This window comes from Acipenser ruthenus, chromosome 16 (assembly GCF_902713425.1).
Source record: "Acipenser ruthenus chromosome 16, fAciRut3.2 maternal haplotype, whole genome shotgun sequence".
Classification (NCBI taxonomy): Eukaryota; Metazoa; Chordata; class Actinopteri; order Acipenseriformes; family Acipenseridae; genus Acipenser; species Acipenser ruthenus.
The window spans coordinates 16,652,874-16,669,452 of record NC_081204.1 but is presented as its reverse complement, the minus strand read 5'-3'; the positions used below and the strand labels follow the sequence as shown (position 1 = coordinate 16,669,452).

Genomic DNA, 16,579 nt, shown 5'->3' with positions numbered 1-16,579 from the left:
CTTAGAAGATGCTTCTGACACTAGAAGGAGCGTCCGAGTGACACTCCCGTGACGTGTTTTTATGAAAAACACAAGCCAAGTTAGTAGAAACAATTGGGGCAGCCTTGGCCCCCACTTCTTTTACAGTTGTGCCTGTTTGCTTGGTGCTGGCCAAGGTTGCCCCAGTTGTTTCTTCAAACTTGGCTTGTGTTCTTGATATCTCTACTTTCAATGGCTTGTCTCTTTTTAGAACTTGGGTGTTTTTTCACATTGAAAATGTGTTTTTATTTCAGATTGCACACACATAATACACACTGTCAGACTCTCTCTACAGCATGGATAGTTTGTGTTTTCAGGGTATTGGCGCAGCAAAAGTAAATCAGCCAAAAGCACCATTTCACTTTTAATTTGTAGTTCCCAACAGGTGAAATGTAGAAAAAAAGTCAATACCTGTCATACAGTAAGAGAAATGAGTCACCAAAGCAAGGTAAAAATGTTCTTCATTATCTCCCAACGTATTTTTTTGCAGACCCCAGGCACTTTTAACCATGCATATGTATACTACAGACCATCCGAGTTTAATGACAATTAACTTATTAATACACACGCCAATTGATCAGGGTGTGATAGTCATACACACAGAGCAGTTAATCAGGGTGTGATAGTCATACACACAGAGCAGTTAATCAGGGTGTGATAGTCATACACACACACACACACACATCAGGGTGTGATAGTCATACACACACAGCAGTTCATCAGGGTGTGATAGTCATACACACAGCAGTTAATCAGGGTGTGATAGTCATACACACACACACACACACATCAGGGTGTGATAGTCATACACACACAGCAGTTCATCAGGGTGTGATAGTCATACACACAGCAGTTAATCAGGGTGTGATAGTCATACACACACAGCAGTTCATCAGGGTGTGATAGTCATACACACAGCAGTTAATCAGGGTGTGATAGTCATACACACAGCAGTTAATCAGGGTGTGATAGTCATACACACACAGCAGTTAATCAGGGTGTGATAGTCATACACACACAGCAGTTCATGCAGACAGTCCTACAGGTTCATAATGAATTCTGTGGATTATGAGGCTTCATGAGTGGTTTGTTATACACAGCCTTCATGAAATGGTGTCACCTTAGTGAGCACTGTGTTACATTACCTATGGTTTTTGCAGCATTCAAAGGTATTGCTTAAATATTTAAATGTTTTCCGTTTTGTGGAGAAGCAATCAAAGTGTCTCTATACATATTGCATATTGAAGAGGTCCACACGCTGCCTCTGCTGCCTCTTCACAGTACTATCAGGGCCATGCAGGTTTGCACTTGCCATTCCTCAAAACAGCACATCCCAATCCAATAGGGGTGCTATTATTTTTAGTTTTAAATGCAGTAACAAATCAACATTACATTATATACCTATCTACATATAGCTATATACATTAACAGAGATTAATTATGGTAATATACACCAGGATTGTAAGTAAAAGTCTACAGTGCATAAATAACAACTGATCTTAAAATGTATTCACATTCAGTTTAACCCTATATGTTTCCTGTGCAAATATAAGATTTCATGGTCTATTACATGGTTTATTTTCTATTACATGGTCTATTGTACGTCTATTATACTGTATATTACATGGTCTATTACATGGTCTATGTTCTATTACATTGTATAGTACACTGTCTATTACACAGTCTATTACATGATCTATTACGCAGTCTATGCTTTATTACATTGTCTATTACATGGTCTATGTTCTATGACATGGTGTGTTACAACAATTGACACAGCAGAGAGGGGAGGATTCCAGTGTTCTTTGACCAATGTGGCTTGCTTATTGATACGAGACCTGTAGTTTACAAAGATCAGCAGGCAACAGGCTTTGAAATACAGAAAAACAAAACACTAAATCCTGTCTAATCGAAGCAGCAACATAGTTACTACTGAGCAGTTGTGGGTTTACTGGTCATGTTAAGTAATATGAAAGCTTCTGGCTTACTCTTGTGTTTATCATTTAGGGTATCACTCGTAGCCCTGAGAATGTCACAGCCCTCTTTTTAGTAGTCTCCTGATCTGCCAAGTGGTAAATGGAAAACAGGGTAGTATTATTATTATTATTATTATTATTATTATTATTATTATTATTATTATTATTATTATTATTATAGAGATGTGTCCATTGTAATGCGTTTCCAGTTGAAGGGGAGTTTGGGTCTACGGGGCAGTGCAGCCTAGCAGTTTGCCTTACTCCCCTTCTATTAACAGATTTTCAAGTCCTGTCAGTTCCACTTGGTCCCCTTTTGTCTACACTCCGCAGTTACACTGTACACATGGCAGCTGAGGCTTAGTGAAATCCTGCACTACTTTCCTCCGTGACTGTGGCACCTGGACCCCTTGTAACCAGAGAAATGCACCCGAGACAGTTCATACAAAATGTTTACAGGCAGGCCGACAAGAGGGGTGGAGTTGCAGCTCTGCTTAGGAGATCTTCTTGCTGCTGCTGTCCTGCTGCGCGATGAGGAATTCCAGGATGAGCTTGGCGGTTTTCCGGGGCCGCTCCATCACCACGGAATGACCGCAGTTCTCCAGCAGATCAACGTGGCAACCGCGAACGCCGCTGGCTAGAACCGTCGCCCCGGAGACATCAACCACCTGCAGCAGAAACAACGTGCATGAATCCTGCCCCAGCTCACCACACCACACCCCAGCACAGCTCACCCTGCCCCAGCACAACACACCACACCACACCCCAGCACAGCTCACCACACCACACCCCAGCACAGCTCACCCTGCCCCAGCACAGCTCACCACACCACACCACACCACACCACAGCTCACCCTGCCCCAGCACAGCTTACCACACCACACCCAGCACAACACACCACATCCCAGCACAGCTCACCACAACACACCCAGCACAGCTCACCCTGCCCCAGCACAGCTCACCACATCACACCCCAGCACAGCTCACCACACCACACCCCAGCACAGCTCACCACACCACACCCCAGCACAGCTCACCACACCACACATCACCCTGCCCCAGCACACCTGCCTGCCTGCCTGCACTGTGCCTCACCTTTCATGAGCACTCAAATCACAAATGAATGCTTCAGTTTTACCTGATCCTGTTTCCCCCAGATCACCTGCAGTGGGACGGTAATCAAGTGCATATTCTCCTGCAGGGAGTGTCTCGACTTCTCACCCACAATCTCTAAAAACACTGCCAACAAAAAAATAAACACATTAAATAAACCTAAGAAATGTGTCACAGAATTTCATGTACACATATCACTGAGCAAAAGCAGGAACAGCTCTTAGTACTGGTAAGGGGAGCTCCCTATGGCGTCTAATGTCTGATGAATAAGACTGAAATGTTAAGACAACCTTGGGGAAAAGACTGTGACTGCCAGTTGTACTAAAACCATCATGAATGAAGATCATTTCTTCAGAGATGACTGGGAATATATTTTACTGAGGTTCAATTATTCCAAAAACAAAATGACACAAACACCTCACACAATGACAGATCACATGTCAGCACCCCTCACACAATGACAGATCACACGTCAGCACCCCTCACACAATGACAGATCACACGTCAGCACCTCACACAATGACAGATCACACGTCAGCACCCCTCACACAATGACAGATCACACGTCAGCACCCCTCACACAATGACAGATCACACGTCAGCACCTCACACAATGACAGATCACACGTCAGCACCTCACACAATGACAGATGACACGTCAGCACCCCTCACACAATGACAGATGACACGTCAGCACCCCTCACACAATGACAGATCACACGTCAGCACCTCACACAATGACAGATCACACGTCAGCACCTCACACAATGACAGGTCACACATCAGCACCCCTCACACAATGACAGATCACACGTCAGCACCCCTCACACAATGACAGATCACACGTCAGCACCTCACACAATGACAGGTCACACGTCAGCACCTCACACAATGACAGATCACACGTCAGCACCCCTCACACAATGACAGATCACACGTCAGCACTCCTCACACAATGACAGATCACACGTCAGCACCTCACACAATGACAGATCACACGTCAGCACCCCTCACACAATGACAGATCACACGTCAGCACCCCTCACACAATGACAGATCACACGTCAGCACCTCACACAATGACAGATCACACGTCAGTACCTCAAACAATGACAGATCACACGTCAGCACCTCACACAATGACAGATCACACGTCAGCACCCCTCACACAATGACAGATCACACGTCAGCACCCCTCACACAATGACAGATCACACATAAGCACCTCACACAGTTACATTCAAAAACTACACTTGTACTAAGATATTATATGATTTTTTAATATCTGATTTGCATTTTCATTGCTAATTAGAGTCTGGGCCCGAATTTTCACTGTGAGCAAATTGCCCGTGTAATGTATTTATAATGGAGATTGTAATTTGCCTGCAATTTTTCCCCATATGGGTAAATACAGCCCCCTGTCTGTGTACAATCTCTGATTCTATCTGCATGAGAAAATAACAGGACCTCTTCTCTGACAGGTAATAACAGGAGCGCTTCTCTGACAGGTAATAACAGGACCTCTTCTCTGACAGGTAATAATAGGAGCGCTTCTATGACAGATAATAACAGGAGCGCTTCTCTGACAGGTAATAACAGGACCTCTTCTCTGACAGGTAATAATAGGAGCGCTTCTATGGCAGATAATAACAGGAGCGCTTCTCTGACAGGTAATAACAGGAATGTTTCTCTGACAGGTAATAACAGGAGTGCTTCTCTGACAGATAATAACAGGAGCGCTTCTCTGACAGGTAATAACAGGAGCGCTTCTCTGACATGTAATAACAGGAGTGCTTCTCTGACAGGTAATAACAGGAGTGTTTCTCTGACAGGTAATAACAGGAGTGCTTCTCTGACAGGTAATAACAGGAGCCAGCTTCTCTGACAGGTAATAACAGGAATGTTTCTCTGACAGGTAATAACAGGAGTGCTTCTCTGACAGGTAATAACAGGAGTGCTTCTCTGACATGTAATAACAGGAGTGCTTCTCTGACAGGTAATAACAGGAGCGCTTCTCTGACAGGTAATAACAGGACCTCTTCTCTGACAGGTAATAATAGGAGCGCTTCTATGACAGATAATAACAGGAGCGCTTCTCTGACAGGTAATAACAGGAATGTTTCTCTGACAGGTAATAACAGGAGTGCTTCTCTGACAGGTAATAACAGGAGTGCTTCTCTGACAGATAATAACAGGAGCGCTTCTCTGACATGTAATAACAGGAGCACTTCTCTGACAGGTAATAACAGGAATGTTTCTCTGACAGGTAATAACAGGAGTGCTTCTCTGACAGATAATAACAGGAGCGCTTCTCTGACAGGTAATAACAGGAGCGCTTCTCTGACATGTAATAACAGGAGTGCTTCTCTGACAGGTAATAACAGGAGTGTTTCTCTGACAGGTAATAACAGGAGTGCTTCTCTGACAGGTAATAACAGGAGCCAGCTTCTCTGACAGGTAATAACAGGAATGTTTCTCTGACAGGTAATAACCGGAGTGCTTCTCTGACAGGTAATAAAAGGAGTGCTTCTCTGACATGTAATAACAGGAGTGCTTCTCTGACAGGTAATAACAGGAGTGTTTCTCTGACAGGTAATAACAGGAGTGCTTCTCTGACAGGTAATAACAGGAGCCAGCTTCTCTGACAGGTAATAACAGGAATGTTTCTCTGACAGGTAATAACAGGAGTGCTTCTCTGACAGGTAATAACATGAGTGCTTCTCTGACAGATAATAACAGGAGCGCTTCTCTGACATGTAATAACAAGAGCGCTTCTCTGACAAGTAATAACCAGAGTGCTTCTCTGACAGGTAATAACAGGAGTGCTTCTCTGACAGGTAATAACAGGAGTGCTTCTCTGACAGGTAATAACAGGAGTGTTTCTCTGACAGGTAATAACAGGAGTGCTTCTCTGACAGGTAATAACAGGAGCCAACTTCTCTGACAAGTAATAACCAGAGTGCTTCTCTGACAGGTAATAACAGGAGCGCTTCTCTGACAGGTAATAACAGGAGCCAGCTTCTCTGACAGGTAATAACAGGAGTGCTTCTCAGACAGGTAATAACAGGAGCGCTTCTCTGACAGGTAATAACAGGAGTGCTTCTCTGACAGGTAATAACAGGAGTGCTTCTCTGACAGGTAATAACAGGAGCCAGCTTCTCTGACAGGTAATGACAGGAGCCAGCTTCTCTGACAGGTAATAACCAGAGTGCTTCTCTGACAGATAATAACAGGAGCGCTTCTCTGACAGGTAATAAGAGAAGCGCTTCTCTTACAGGTAATAATAGGAGTGCTTCTCTGACAGGTAATAACAGGAGCGCTTCTCTGACAGGTAATAACAGGAGTGCTTCTCTGACAGATAATAACAGGAGCCAGCTTCTCTGACAGGTAATAACATGAGCTCTTCTCTGACAGGTAATAACAGGAGCTCTTCTCTGAGAGGTAATAACAGGAGCGCTTCTATGACAGATAATAACAGGAGTGCTTCTCTGACAGGTAATAACAGTAGCGCTTCGCTGACAGGTAATAACAGCCAGAAACCTGAACACTGTTCCCTGTATGGAGTCCATCGGACCAGACCTGACTGATTCTGCCATCTACTGTGGGCCGAGGGAAGGTCATTGGACACCATCGATCCAAGTTGAATACAAACAGAATTTACTTACTTATAAAGTACTTGAACCATTTCAACCCCTTTAGGCTTTGGAGTTCTACTTCAAAACAGGACTCAGAAATACATACCTTCACGATAGAAATCATTGTGTGGTATTCGAACATCTACCAGTCCCTGCAGAATCTAGAAGAATAAAGAAACAAACACAAGTCAGAAAGCATCAACCTGTGCCATTTCACTGGACCTTGTGCATTTATTACCAGGACTGTGCTGCACAGTGCATCATTCTTTACATTTATTACCAGGACTGTGCTGCACAGTGCATCATTCTTTACATTTATTACCAGGACTGTGCTGCACAGTGCATCATTCTTTACATTTATTACCAGGACTGTGCTGCACAGTGCATCATTCTTTACATTTATTACCAGGACTGTGCTGCACAGTGCATCATTCTTTACATTTAATACCAGGACTGTGCTGCACAGTGCATCATTCTTTACATTTATTACCAGGAATGTGCTGCACAGTGCATCAATCTTTACATTTATTGGGTTTCTGGTTTTAGTATTTAACTGCTAAACACCCTGAAATGAGAAAGCAGACTATTGTACCTGCTGTGGCACTTTGAACCTCACGTAGGAGCAGAGCTTCAGCATGTCCTCCATCTCCTCGGGGGTGGAGGGGATGAGAGGGATCCCCGACATGTTCTGCGTTGCCTGGAGTTCCTGCAGCTGCTTCACGAACTTGCTTTCATTGGGGATCTGCAGACCTGAACACAGACACTTGCTTTATACTGAGGTTTCACTGGGGATCTGCAGACCTCAGCACAGACACCCGCTTTATACTGAGGTTTCATTGGGGATCTGCAGACCTGAACAGACACTCGCTTTATACCGAGGTTTCATTGGGGATCTGCAGACCTGAACACAGACACTCACTTTATACTGAGGTTTCATTGGGGATCTGCAGACCTGAACACAGACACTCACTTTATACTGAGGTTTCATTGGGGATCTGCAGACCTGAACACAGACACACACTTTATACTGAGGTTTCATTGGGGATCTGCAGACCTGAGCACAGACACACACTTTATACTGAGGTTTCATTGGGGATCTGCAGACCTGAGCACAGACACCCGCTTTATATGGAGGTTTCATACTTTTTAGTTCAGCAACTGTATTATACGTTTCATGAACTCTAACATTGTGGTTTTCTAAGCGCTGTTTCAGATTATTGGGTGTTTGTTCGAGTGTTGTAAATTGATGTAGAGTTGTGCCTTTAAACTTTGTAAATCCTCTCAAATTCCTGAGCCCCTTTAAGACATTCAGCTGCAGAATGCCCATCGTGTTGTACATGGTTCAGGAGGCAGCTCTATTGGTAGAGTACTAGCGTCCATTCTGATTCTCTCCGAAACCCAGGTTTAATCATCCTTTTCATGGTTGTGATCAGCTTGTCAGGTTTAACCATCCTTTTCATGGTTGTGATCAGCCTGTCAGGTTTAACCATCCTTTTCATGGTTGTGATCAGCTTGTCAGGTTTAACCATCCTTTTCATGGTTGTGATCAGCCTGTCAGGTTTAACCATCCTTTTCATGGTTGTGATCAGCTTGTCAGGTTTAACCATCCTTTTCATGGTTGTGATCAGCCTGTCAGGTTTAACCATCCTTTTCATGGTTGTGATCAGCCTGTCAGGTTTAACCATCCTTTTCATGGTTGTGATCAGCTTGTCAGGTTTAACCATCCTTTTCATGGTTGTGCTCAGCTTGTCAGGTTTGTATTCTTATTATTGGTGCAGAAGGGTTGGATATGAAACAGACCACACCTGGATTCACTCTGGATCTTTACTGAAGGGGAGTATAATTAAAAAACAAAAACTTAAACATTAGGATGTACTTTCATAGATCCCACTTAGCACTGATCTGGCACTGCCTGACCTGAAGTAACAGCAGGTAGTCCAAGATGAGTGCTAATCAGGGTCTGTGAAAACTTAGGCAGAGTTAAGATTAGGAAATCAAGACACTACTATAACCAAAACTAGCAGGTACTCTTTAAAATACATCAATGGTGCAATGGCCATAACTGTCCCTCAATATACTGTAAGGCAATATTTTATAATTGGCCAGTGGTTATTAGTGCAGTTTAACTGTAGTCAATATGCAAACATCTTGAGATTCAGGAATGAATTTTAGGGGAGTCAGTTTGTGCATATTCTGATGAAAAATTCTAATGATTTAATTAAGAAATGTATTTTTGTTTGACAAATTAAACTTTGTCGTTACTGTGGGGACCTAGGAAGTTCAAAGCTTTTGTGACCTCACACTGCTGCAAGCTCGCCAGTGAGCGCTGCACGCTTGGTATAAAGCAATATCCCAGAGCCCCTGTCCATCCCACTGACCTGCAGGACAGATGAGCGAGGCGCTGCAGAGGTCGGAGGGGTAGCGGGCAGCGTACACTCCAGCCACGTTCCCTCCCATCGAGGTGCCCACCAGGTGAAAGGGCTTCTTATTGAGACGGATACACTCGACAAACTGCAACACAAGAGAAACACTGAGGAGCTGGAACCACCAAACTAAACACAAGAGAGATGCTGAGGAGCTGGAATCAAACTAAACACAAGAGAAACACTGAGGAGCAGGAACCACCAAACTAAACACAAGAGAAACACTGATGAGCTGGAATCAAACTAAACACAAGGGAGACGCTGAGGAGCTGGAATCAAACTAAACACAAGAGAAACACGGAGGAGCTGGAATCAAACTAAACACAAGAGAAACCCTGAGGAGCTAGAATCAAACTAAACACAAGAGAAACACTGAGGAGCAGGAACCACCAAACTAAACACAAGAGAAAAACTGAGGAGCTGGAATCACCAAACTAAACACAGGAGAGAGGCTGAGGAGCTGGAATCAAACTAAACACAATAGAAACCATGAGGAGCTGGAATCAAAATAAACACAAGAGAAACCCTGAGGAGCTGGAATCAAACTAAACACAAGAGAAACCCTGAGGAGCTGGAACCACCAAACTAAACACAAGAGAAACCCTGAGGAGCTGGAACCACCAAACTAAACACAAGAGAAACCCTGAGGAGCTGGAACCACCAAACTAAACACAAGAGAAACCCTGAGGAGCTGGAACCACCAAACTAAACACAAGAGAAACCCTGAGGAGCTGGAACCACCAAACTAAACACAATAGAAACCCTGAGGAGCTGGAACCACCAAACTAAACACAAAAGAAACACTGAGGAGCTGGAACCACCAAACTAAACACAAGAGAAACACTGAGGAGCTGGAATCAAACTAAACACGAGAGAAACACTGAGGAGCTGAAGTCAGACTAAACACAAGAGAAACCCTGAGGAGCTGGAATCAAACTAAACACAAGAGAAACACTGAGGAGCTGGAGTCAAACTAAACACAAGAGAAACACATGACTTCAATTTGCTATGCAAATGGAATTCTTGCCATACCATTTGAGACAAATATACCATTTGAGAAATATAGCCAAACATAGACCAATTATTTCCGTATCTGATGCTGAGAGACTAATGCATGCCTTTGTTTAATCTAGAATTGATTATTGTAATGCACTTTTTTCTGGTATCCCAAAACGTGTGGTATCTCACTTGCAGCTTGTTCAGAATACCGCCGCTAAAATTCTAACTATAACCAGGAAAAGTGAACATATTACCCCTGTTTTGGCCTCTTTACACTGGCTCCCTGTGCAGTATAGAATTGGCTCTTTACACTGGCTCCTTGTGCAGTATAGAGTTACTGACCCTATATCTTTTGAACCGCACTCTGAGATCACAGGACATGGGGCTGCTGGTTATTCTGGGGTCAACAAAAGCAACACGGGAGGAGGAGCATGTTCCTGTAGAGCTCCTAAATTATGGAATGCTCTGCCTTTGTTCGTCAAGGATGTTGGGACCATTACAGTTTGTCAAGTCAAGACTAAAAACGCACTTTTATAAAATGGCTTTCTTATCTTAGTGGGTTTTAATGTAACTTTAAAATTGCTGCTTTTGTATTATTAAGTGTATACTGTTATTTACATATGTTATTTAAATGGTCTGACTGTGGCAGTTGTATGTGTGACATGCTATACAAATGTATTGTGGTTTGTTCTTTTTTTCTTCTGTGTACGGTACAATGCTTTGCGATACTTCTGTATAGAACGCACTATATAAATGCAATTTCAAAAGCTATACAAAAGCTGCACCTCTCTGTGGCAAGCATGTTTCAGTTTCAGCGGGCTAAGAGCAGGTGTTCCTGTGTACCCGAGTATTCGAGTTCCAGATGGTTTCTGAGGGCAGTCTCTCAAGATTCTGGTTCCTTATTGTGTAACCTGGTGTATAGAATGCAATGTCCTCCAATGACAATTTGATATTATTTTAATCAAGACTATGAAATCTGACAGAATCAGCCTCTTCAGTTCATTGTTTACCTGGTGCATCCTCAGTGAGACAGAGAGATACATGGAGACAGATAGACAAGAGAAAGAGACACAGAGACAGACCGTGAGACATGGAGACCGAGAGACAGACAAAAACAGTGAGACAGACAACAAGACAGAGAAAGACAGAGACAGAGACAGACAGCGAGACAGAGAAAGACAGAGACAGAGACAGAGACAGAGACAGACAGCGAGACAGTGCTTACCTGGTGTATCCTCCGCACCTGCCCCTCGATGGAGTAGTCCTCAGCACAGGTGCGGGAGGTGCCCTCGTGTCCTGGCATGTCCACACAGACCAGGTGAAGGTGCTTCGGGAGATACTGTAAACACCAGGACAACATTACACCCTCGCAAGAACCGGCTGCTTCTACCTGCATCATAAAGACCCCAAACACTGCCCAAGTCAGGGGAGGTTTTAATGCTGAACTTTAACGTGGCTCGTTGTGGCTGCATGTCGCTACAGCTTTGCATTTTGGATAAAATAATTCTTAGTTTCAAGTAGAAAATGCCTAGCGAGGGAAGCCTTCTGTGCACAGGTTGTTAATCCTTGGCGCTCCAAGGCTGTAAATCTATTGTTTAGCTGATCAGATGTTCCAATGCTCTGTGTAAGCGGTTGTTCACTGTTTAAACTGTGACACGGCGTGTGCCCCACTCGCTCCTCACCTTGACCACGGTCAGCCACATGTCTTTAAACTGTGACACGGCGTGTGCCCCACTCGCTCCTCACCTTGACCACAGTCAGCCACATGTCTTTAAACTGTGACACGGTGTGTGCCCCACTCGCACCTCACCTTGACCACGGTCAGCCACATGTCTTTGTGTGCAGAGAAGCCGTGCAGCATGAGGATGGAGGGCCGGGTCCCGGGCTTCCCGCGGTACGAGTAGCAGAAGCGATACCCGTCGCTCTCCGCATGCTTCACCTGCAGTCCCAGCGTCCGCCGCCAGTACCTGCACAAACAGCACAGTGAGGAGAAAGTTATACCACTAATGCTTCAGCACCATTCATTTTCACATCCGTTTATTATTCTACTATGTGTGTTCTGTAAGAGTCTCTGTTATTATTATTATTATTTATTTCTTAGCAGACGCCCTTATCCAGGGCGACTTACAATTGTTACAAGATATCACATTATTTTTTACATACAACTACCCCATTTATACAGTTGGGCTTTTACTGGAGCAATCTAGGTAAAGTACCTTGCTCAAGGGTACAGCAGCAGTGTCCCCTGGCTGTCAAACAAGTTTCAGATCCGTAAATCTTGAGTCTTAAGTCAGGACACTGAAAGGCCAGCGATGACATCAGACAAGGTCACCCAGCTTGTTCAGTGTCTGTGTATCCGTCATGTGATAACACAATGTGATCTTTAAACTCCACACACGGCCAGTATGTAGACCAGAGAGACCCACACGAAAGAAACAAATTAACAGGAATTCAGAGGAAAGACAACCTGACAATTATTCTTTGCTATTGTTTCTAGAAACATTTAAATGTAGTGAAAAAAACTCAATTTCTATAAATAGATTATGTATTGTCTTTGTATTGTTATAAAAGGGCTGGTACATGGACCCATCGATGCTCCATGTGAATTTATTTATTTATTTATTTTCATTTATATAGCACCTTACGTCATAGACCCCAAGGTGCTTTACAAAAAACATAACACACACAGCATAATAAAACATTCAAATAGCATAAGAAAAGATTAGAAAAAAGTACACAGAAAGATAACTTGGAACTGCCAACACAAGTCAAAAAGGAAGTTAGAAAGGCCAAGAGAGAGATAGAAATGAGCGCTGCTAAGGGGGCTAAAACCAATTCCAAAAAGTTTTTCCAATATTATAACAGCAAGAGAACATTCAAAGAGGAGGTTAAATGTCTAAGAGACACAAATGGCAAAATCATGGATGAAGAGAAAAAAATAGCAAATATATTAAATGATTACTTTTCACAAGTTTTTACAAAGGAGAACACGGACAACATGCCCCACCTGTTCCTATCCAGTTTTAAAAAACTTTAGCATAACAGAGGCAGAAGTGTTAAAGGGACTAGGAGCTCTTAAAATAAACAAATCCCCTGGGCTGGATGAGATCCTCCCAATAGTACTCAAAGAAATGAAAGAAGTTATTTACAAACCGCTAACCAAGATCATGCAACCAGTCTCTTGACGGGTTGTACCGACAGACTGGAAAATTGCAAACATAATACCGATCCACAAAAAGGGAGACAAAACCGAACCAGGTAACTACAGACCAATAAGCCTGACTTCTATTATATGTAAACTTACGGAAACTATAATAAGATCTAAAATGGAAAATTACCTATATGGGAACAATATCCTGGGAGACAGTCAGCACGGTTTTAGGAAAGGGAGATCGTATCTAACTAACCTGCTTGATTTTTTGAGGATGCAACATCAACAATGGATAATTGCAAAGCATACAACATGGTTGTGACAAAGAGAGAGTGAACTCTTGTTTTAGATCTCCCTCCCGACCGGTGAGGGCACGGGGGAGGAGGAGCAGGTGGAGCCGCGGTGCGCCACGTCACAGACCCAGTCGGGAAGCGCGGTGGCAATCATGCATTGGTTGACGGCGGTTGCCCTCGCTGACCAATGGGGACGGGACGGGGCGTACAAAAGGGGGCGTGGCCCGGGGTTCTGTTCCTTCTGGCAAGGCACTGTGTGTGTGTGTGAGAGATAGCGAGAGAGAGAGAGAGAGAGAGAGAGAGAGAGAGAGAGAAAGAGAGAGAGAGAGAGAGAAACGAGCAGAGAAACAGGGGAAGGGAATTGGAATATGGATCGTCTGTGTGCAGGAATTTATTCTGCAAACCCATCTCCTCTTTTCTGTGTTTTAGAGCACTAACGGGACGCTCCGGGATTACGCCGGAGGAGCGACAACCCGGAAGTGCTGGGGTTTATTACCCCCCGTGTTTTCCAGTTCCTGGAGTACAAAAGGAAGACAGACGTTTTCGTTGTTGTTTGTTTATTTGGGACTGCAACCTTTTTCCCTTTGATTGGGTCGGGTTACACATTGTTGTGTATCCCGGCATTATTATTATTATTATTATTATTATTATTATTATTATTATTTAATCGGGTTACACATTGCTGTGTATCCCGGTATTATGGTTTGTTGGTTTTTTTTGCCGTGTGAGAAATTAAAGCCGGGTTTTTTTTTTACCAACAAACCTGGACTGGTCTGACGATCATTTACACCACACGCTCAGCTATCCTGTCACAATGGTTTATTTAGATTTCCAGAAAGCTTTTGACAAAGTCCTGCATAAAAGATTAATTCTGAAACTGAACGCAGTAGGGATTCAAGGAAATGCATGCACATGGATTAGGAAGTGGATAACATGTACAAAACAGAAAGTACTGATTAGAGGAGAAACCTCAAAATGGAGAGAGGTAACCAGTGGTGTACCACAGGGATCAGTATTAGGTCCTCTGCTACTCCTAATCTACATTAATGATTTAGATTCTGGTATAGTAAGCAAACTTGTTAAATTTGCAGACGACTGGCAAACACTGTTGCAGCAGCAAAGGTCATTCAAAATGATCTAGACAGCATTCAGAACTGGGCAGACACATGGCAAATAACATTTAATAGAGAAAAGTGTAAAGTATTGCATGCAGTTCATTAAAAATGTGCATTATAAATATCATATGGGAGATACTGAAATTGAAGAAGGGAACTATGAAAAAGACCTAGGAGTTTATGTTGACTCAGAAATGTCTTCATCTAGACAATGTGGGGAAGCTATAAAAAAGGCCAACAAGATGCTCGGATATATTGTGAAAAGTGTTGAATTTAAATCAAGGGAAGTAATGTTAAAACTTTACAATGCATTAGTAAGACCTCATCTAGAATACTGTGTTCAGTTCTGGTCACCTCGTTACAAAAAGGATATTGCTGCTCTAGAAAGAGAGCAAAGAAGAGCAACCAGAATTATCCCGGGTTTAAAAGGCATGTCGTATGCAGACAGGCTAAAAGAATTGAATCATTCAGTCTTGAACAAAGAAGACTACGCGGCGATCTGATTCAAACATTCAAAATCCTAAACGGTATAGACAATGTCGACCAAGGGGACTTTTTTAACCTGAAAAAAGAAACAAGGACCAGGGGTCACAAATGGAGATTAGATAAAGGGGCATTCAGTGCAGAAAATAGGAGGCACTTTTTTACACAGAGAATTGTGAGGGTCTGGAACCAACTCCCCAGTAATGTTGTTGAAGCTGACACCCTGGGATCCTTCAAGAAGCTGCTTGATGAGATTCTGGGATCAATAAGCTACTAACAACCAAATGAGCAAGATGGGCTGAATGGCCTCCTCTCGTTTGTAAACTTTCTTATGTTCTTATGTTCGTAAAACCCCTGGCTCTGCTCACAGCATCTTTCCAGTGCAGTCTCTTTAACAATTATTGTTTTGATGTTGATCTTTTGTTGTCGCTAATCTGGTCCCAACCACCACTCTATAAATTAACTTCCTGTGTTACAGGTCATAGGACCCCAGCTAATTCATGCTTACTTCACTTATAAAGTGGGTTCCGGCCCTCAGAAGCGGATATTATTAGCACAGTCTTATAGGAACAGCCTTGTTAAATATGCAAGCACAGGCCTTCAAACCTCATGGGGCACAGCACACAGCAGGGAGAGAAAGTCCAAGCTGCGTCTGTTAATTCCATTTCTTGCTAGGCTTCCTCAACAAGGTTCAGGCTGGGGGCAGGCGTGTAACTGCGCAGAGACATGGGCCATACTGAGAGAGTCAGGGGCAGCACCAATGACTCCACTGCACACAGCAGTGCAGGGCACCAGATGGCACGCTTTAGACACACGTCATAGCACGCTTTAATTAGCAGCACAATTGACCTTACCAATAATAGACTTTGATGAGAGCCGCAGGCCACAGCAGAAAGGAAGCAACGAATGCCAGGATGGGAATGGCTAGCGTGCCGCCGACTATGAGAAACATGTTCACAAGGTCCAGGTCCATCTCCCTGCGCTGCGACACACCTGCAGGGGCAAACACAGGGGTGAGTCGATATACTGGTACGTTACAGTACTGATACTGTTGCTGTTATCCTACATCGCCCCTATACAACAGTTAATGCTATGCTCGTGTTCCTATAATCAGTACTTTCTGTTTTCTACATGTTAACCACCCCTAATCCCTAATCCATGTGCATGCATTTCCTTGAATCCCTACTGCGTTCAGTTTGAGAATTAATCTGTTAATTTGATATGAATCCCTTGCTTTGTTTTAGTTTTTTTAACAGTACAGTAATTCTATGAATCCTTCGCTTTGTTAACGGTACAGTAATTCTGAATCGCTTTCTTGTTGTGTTTTTGTGACAGTTAGCATGTGACACTGCATTCCCAAACACACTGCCCCCAGG

At 43.4% G+C, this 16,579-nt stretch overlaps 1 protein-coding gene across 1 annotated transcript in view; it reads right to left on the bottom strand.

The window, feature by feature from the left end:
* Nucleotides 1–1,715: 1,715 nt before the first annotated feature.
* The window catches only part of LOC117412585 (monoacylglycerol lipase ABHD6), a 29,244-nt gene continuing 14,380 nt past the window's right edge, over nt 1,716–16,579 (bottom strand). Inside the window, exons 2-9 of the mRNA XM_058988938.1 lie at nt 16,058–16,196; nt 11,972–12,128; nt 11,387–11,500; nt 9,118–9,250; nt 7,332–7,489; nt 6,846–6,900; nt 3,130–3,230; nt 1,716–2,659 (exon numbers count right to left, since the gene is read on the bottom strand). Of these exons, the coding sequence (XP_058844921.1) occupies nt 2,486–2,659; nt 3,130–3,230; nt 6,846–6,900; nt 7,332–7,489; nt 9,118–9,250; nt 11,387–11,500; nt 11,972–12,128; nt 16,058–16,176 (1,011 nt within the window). The 5' untranslated portion in view covers nt 16,177–16,196 and the 3' untranslated portion in view covers nt 1,716–2,485. The remainder of the gene's footprint in view (nt 2,660–3,129; nt 3,231–6,845; nt 6,901–7,331; nt 7,490–9,117; nt 9,251–11,386; nt 11,501–11,971; nt 12,129–16,057; nt 16,197–16,579) is intronic.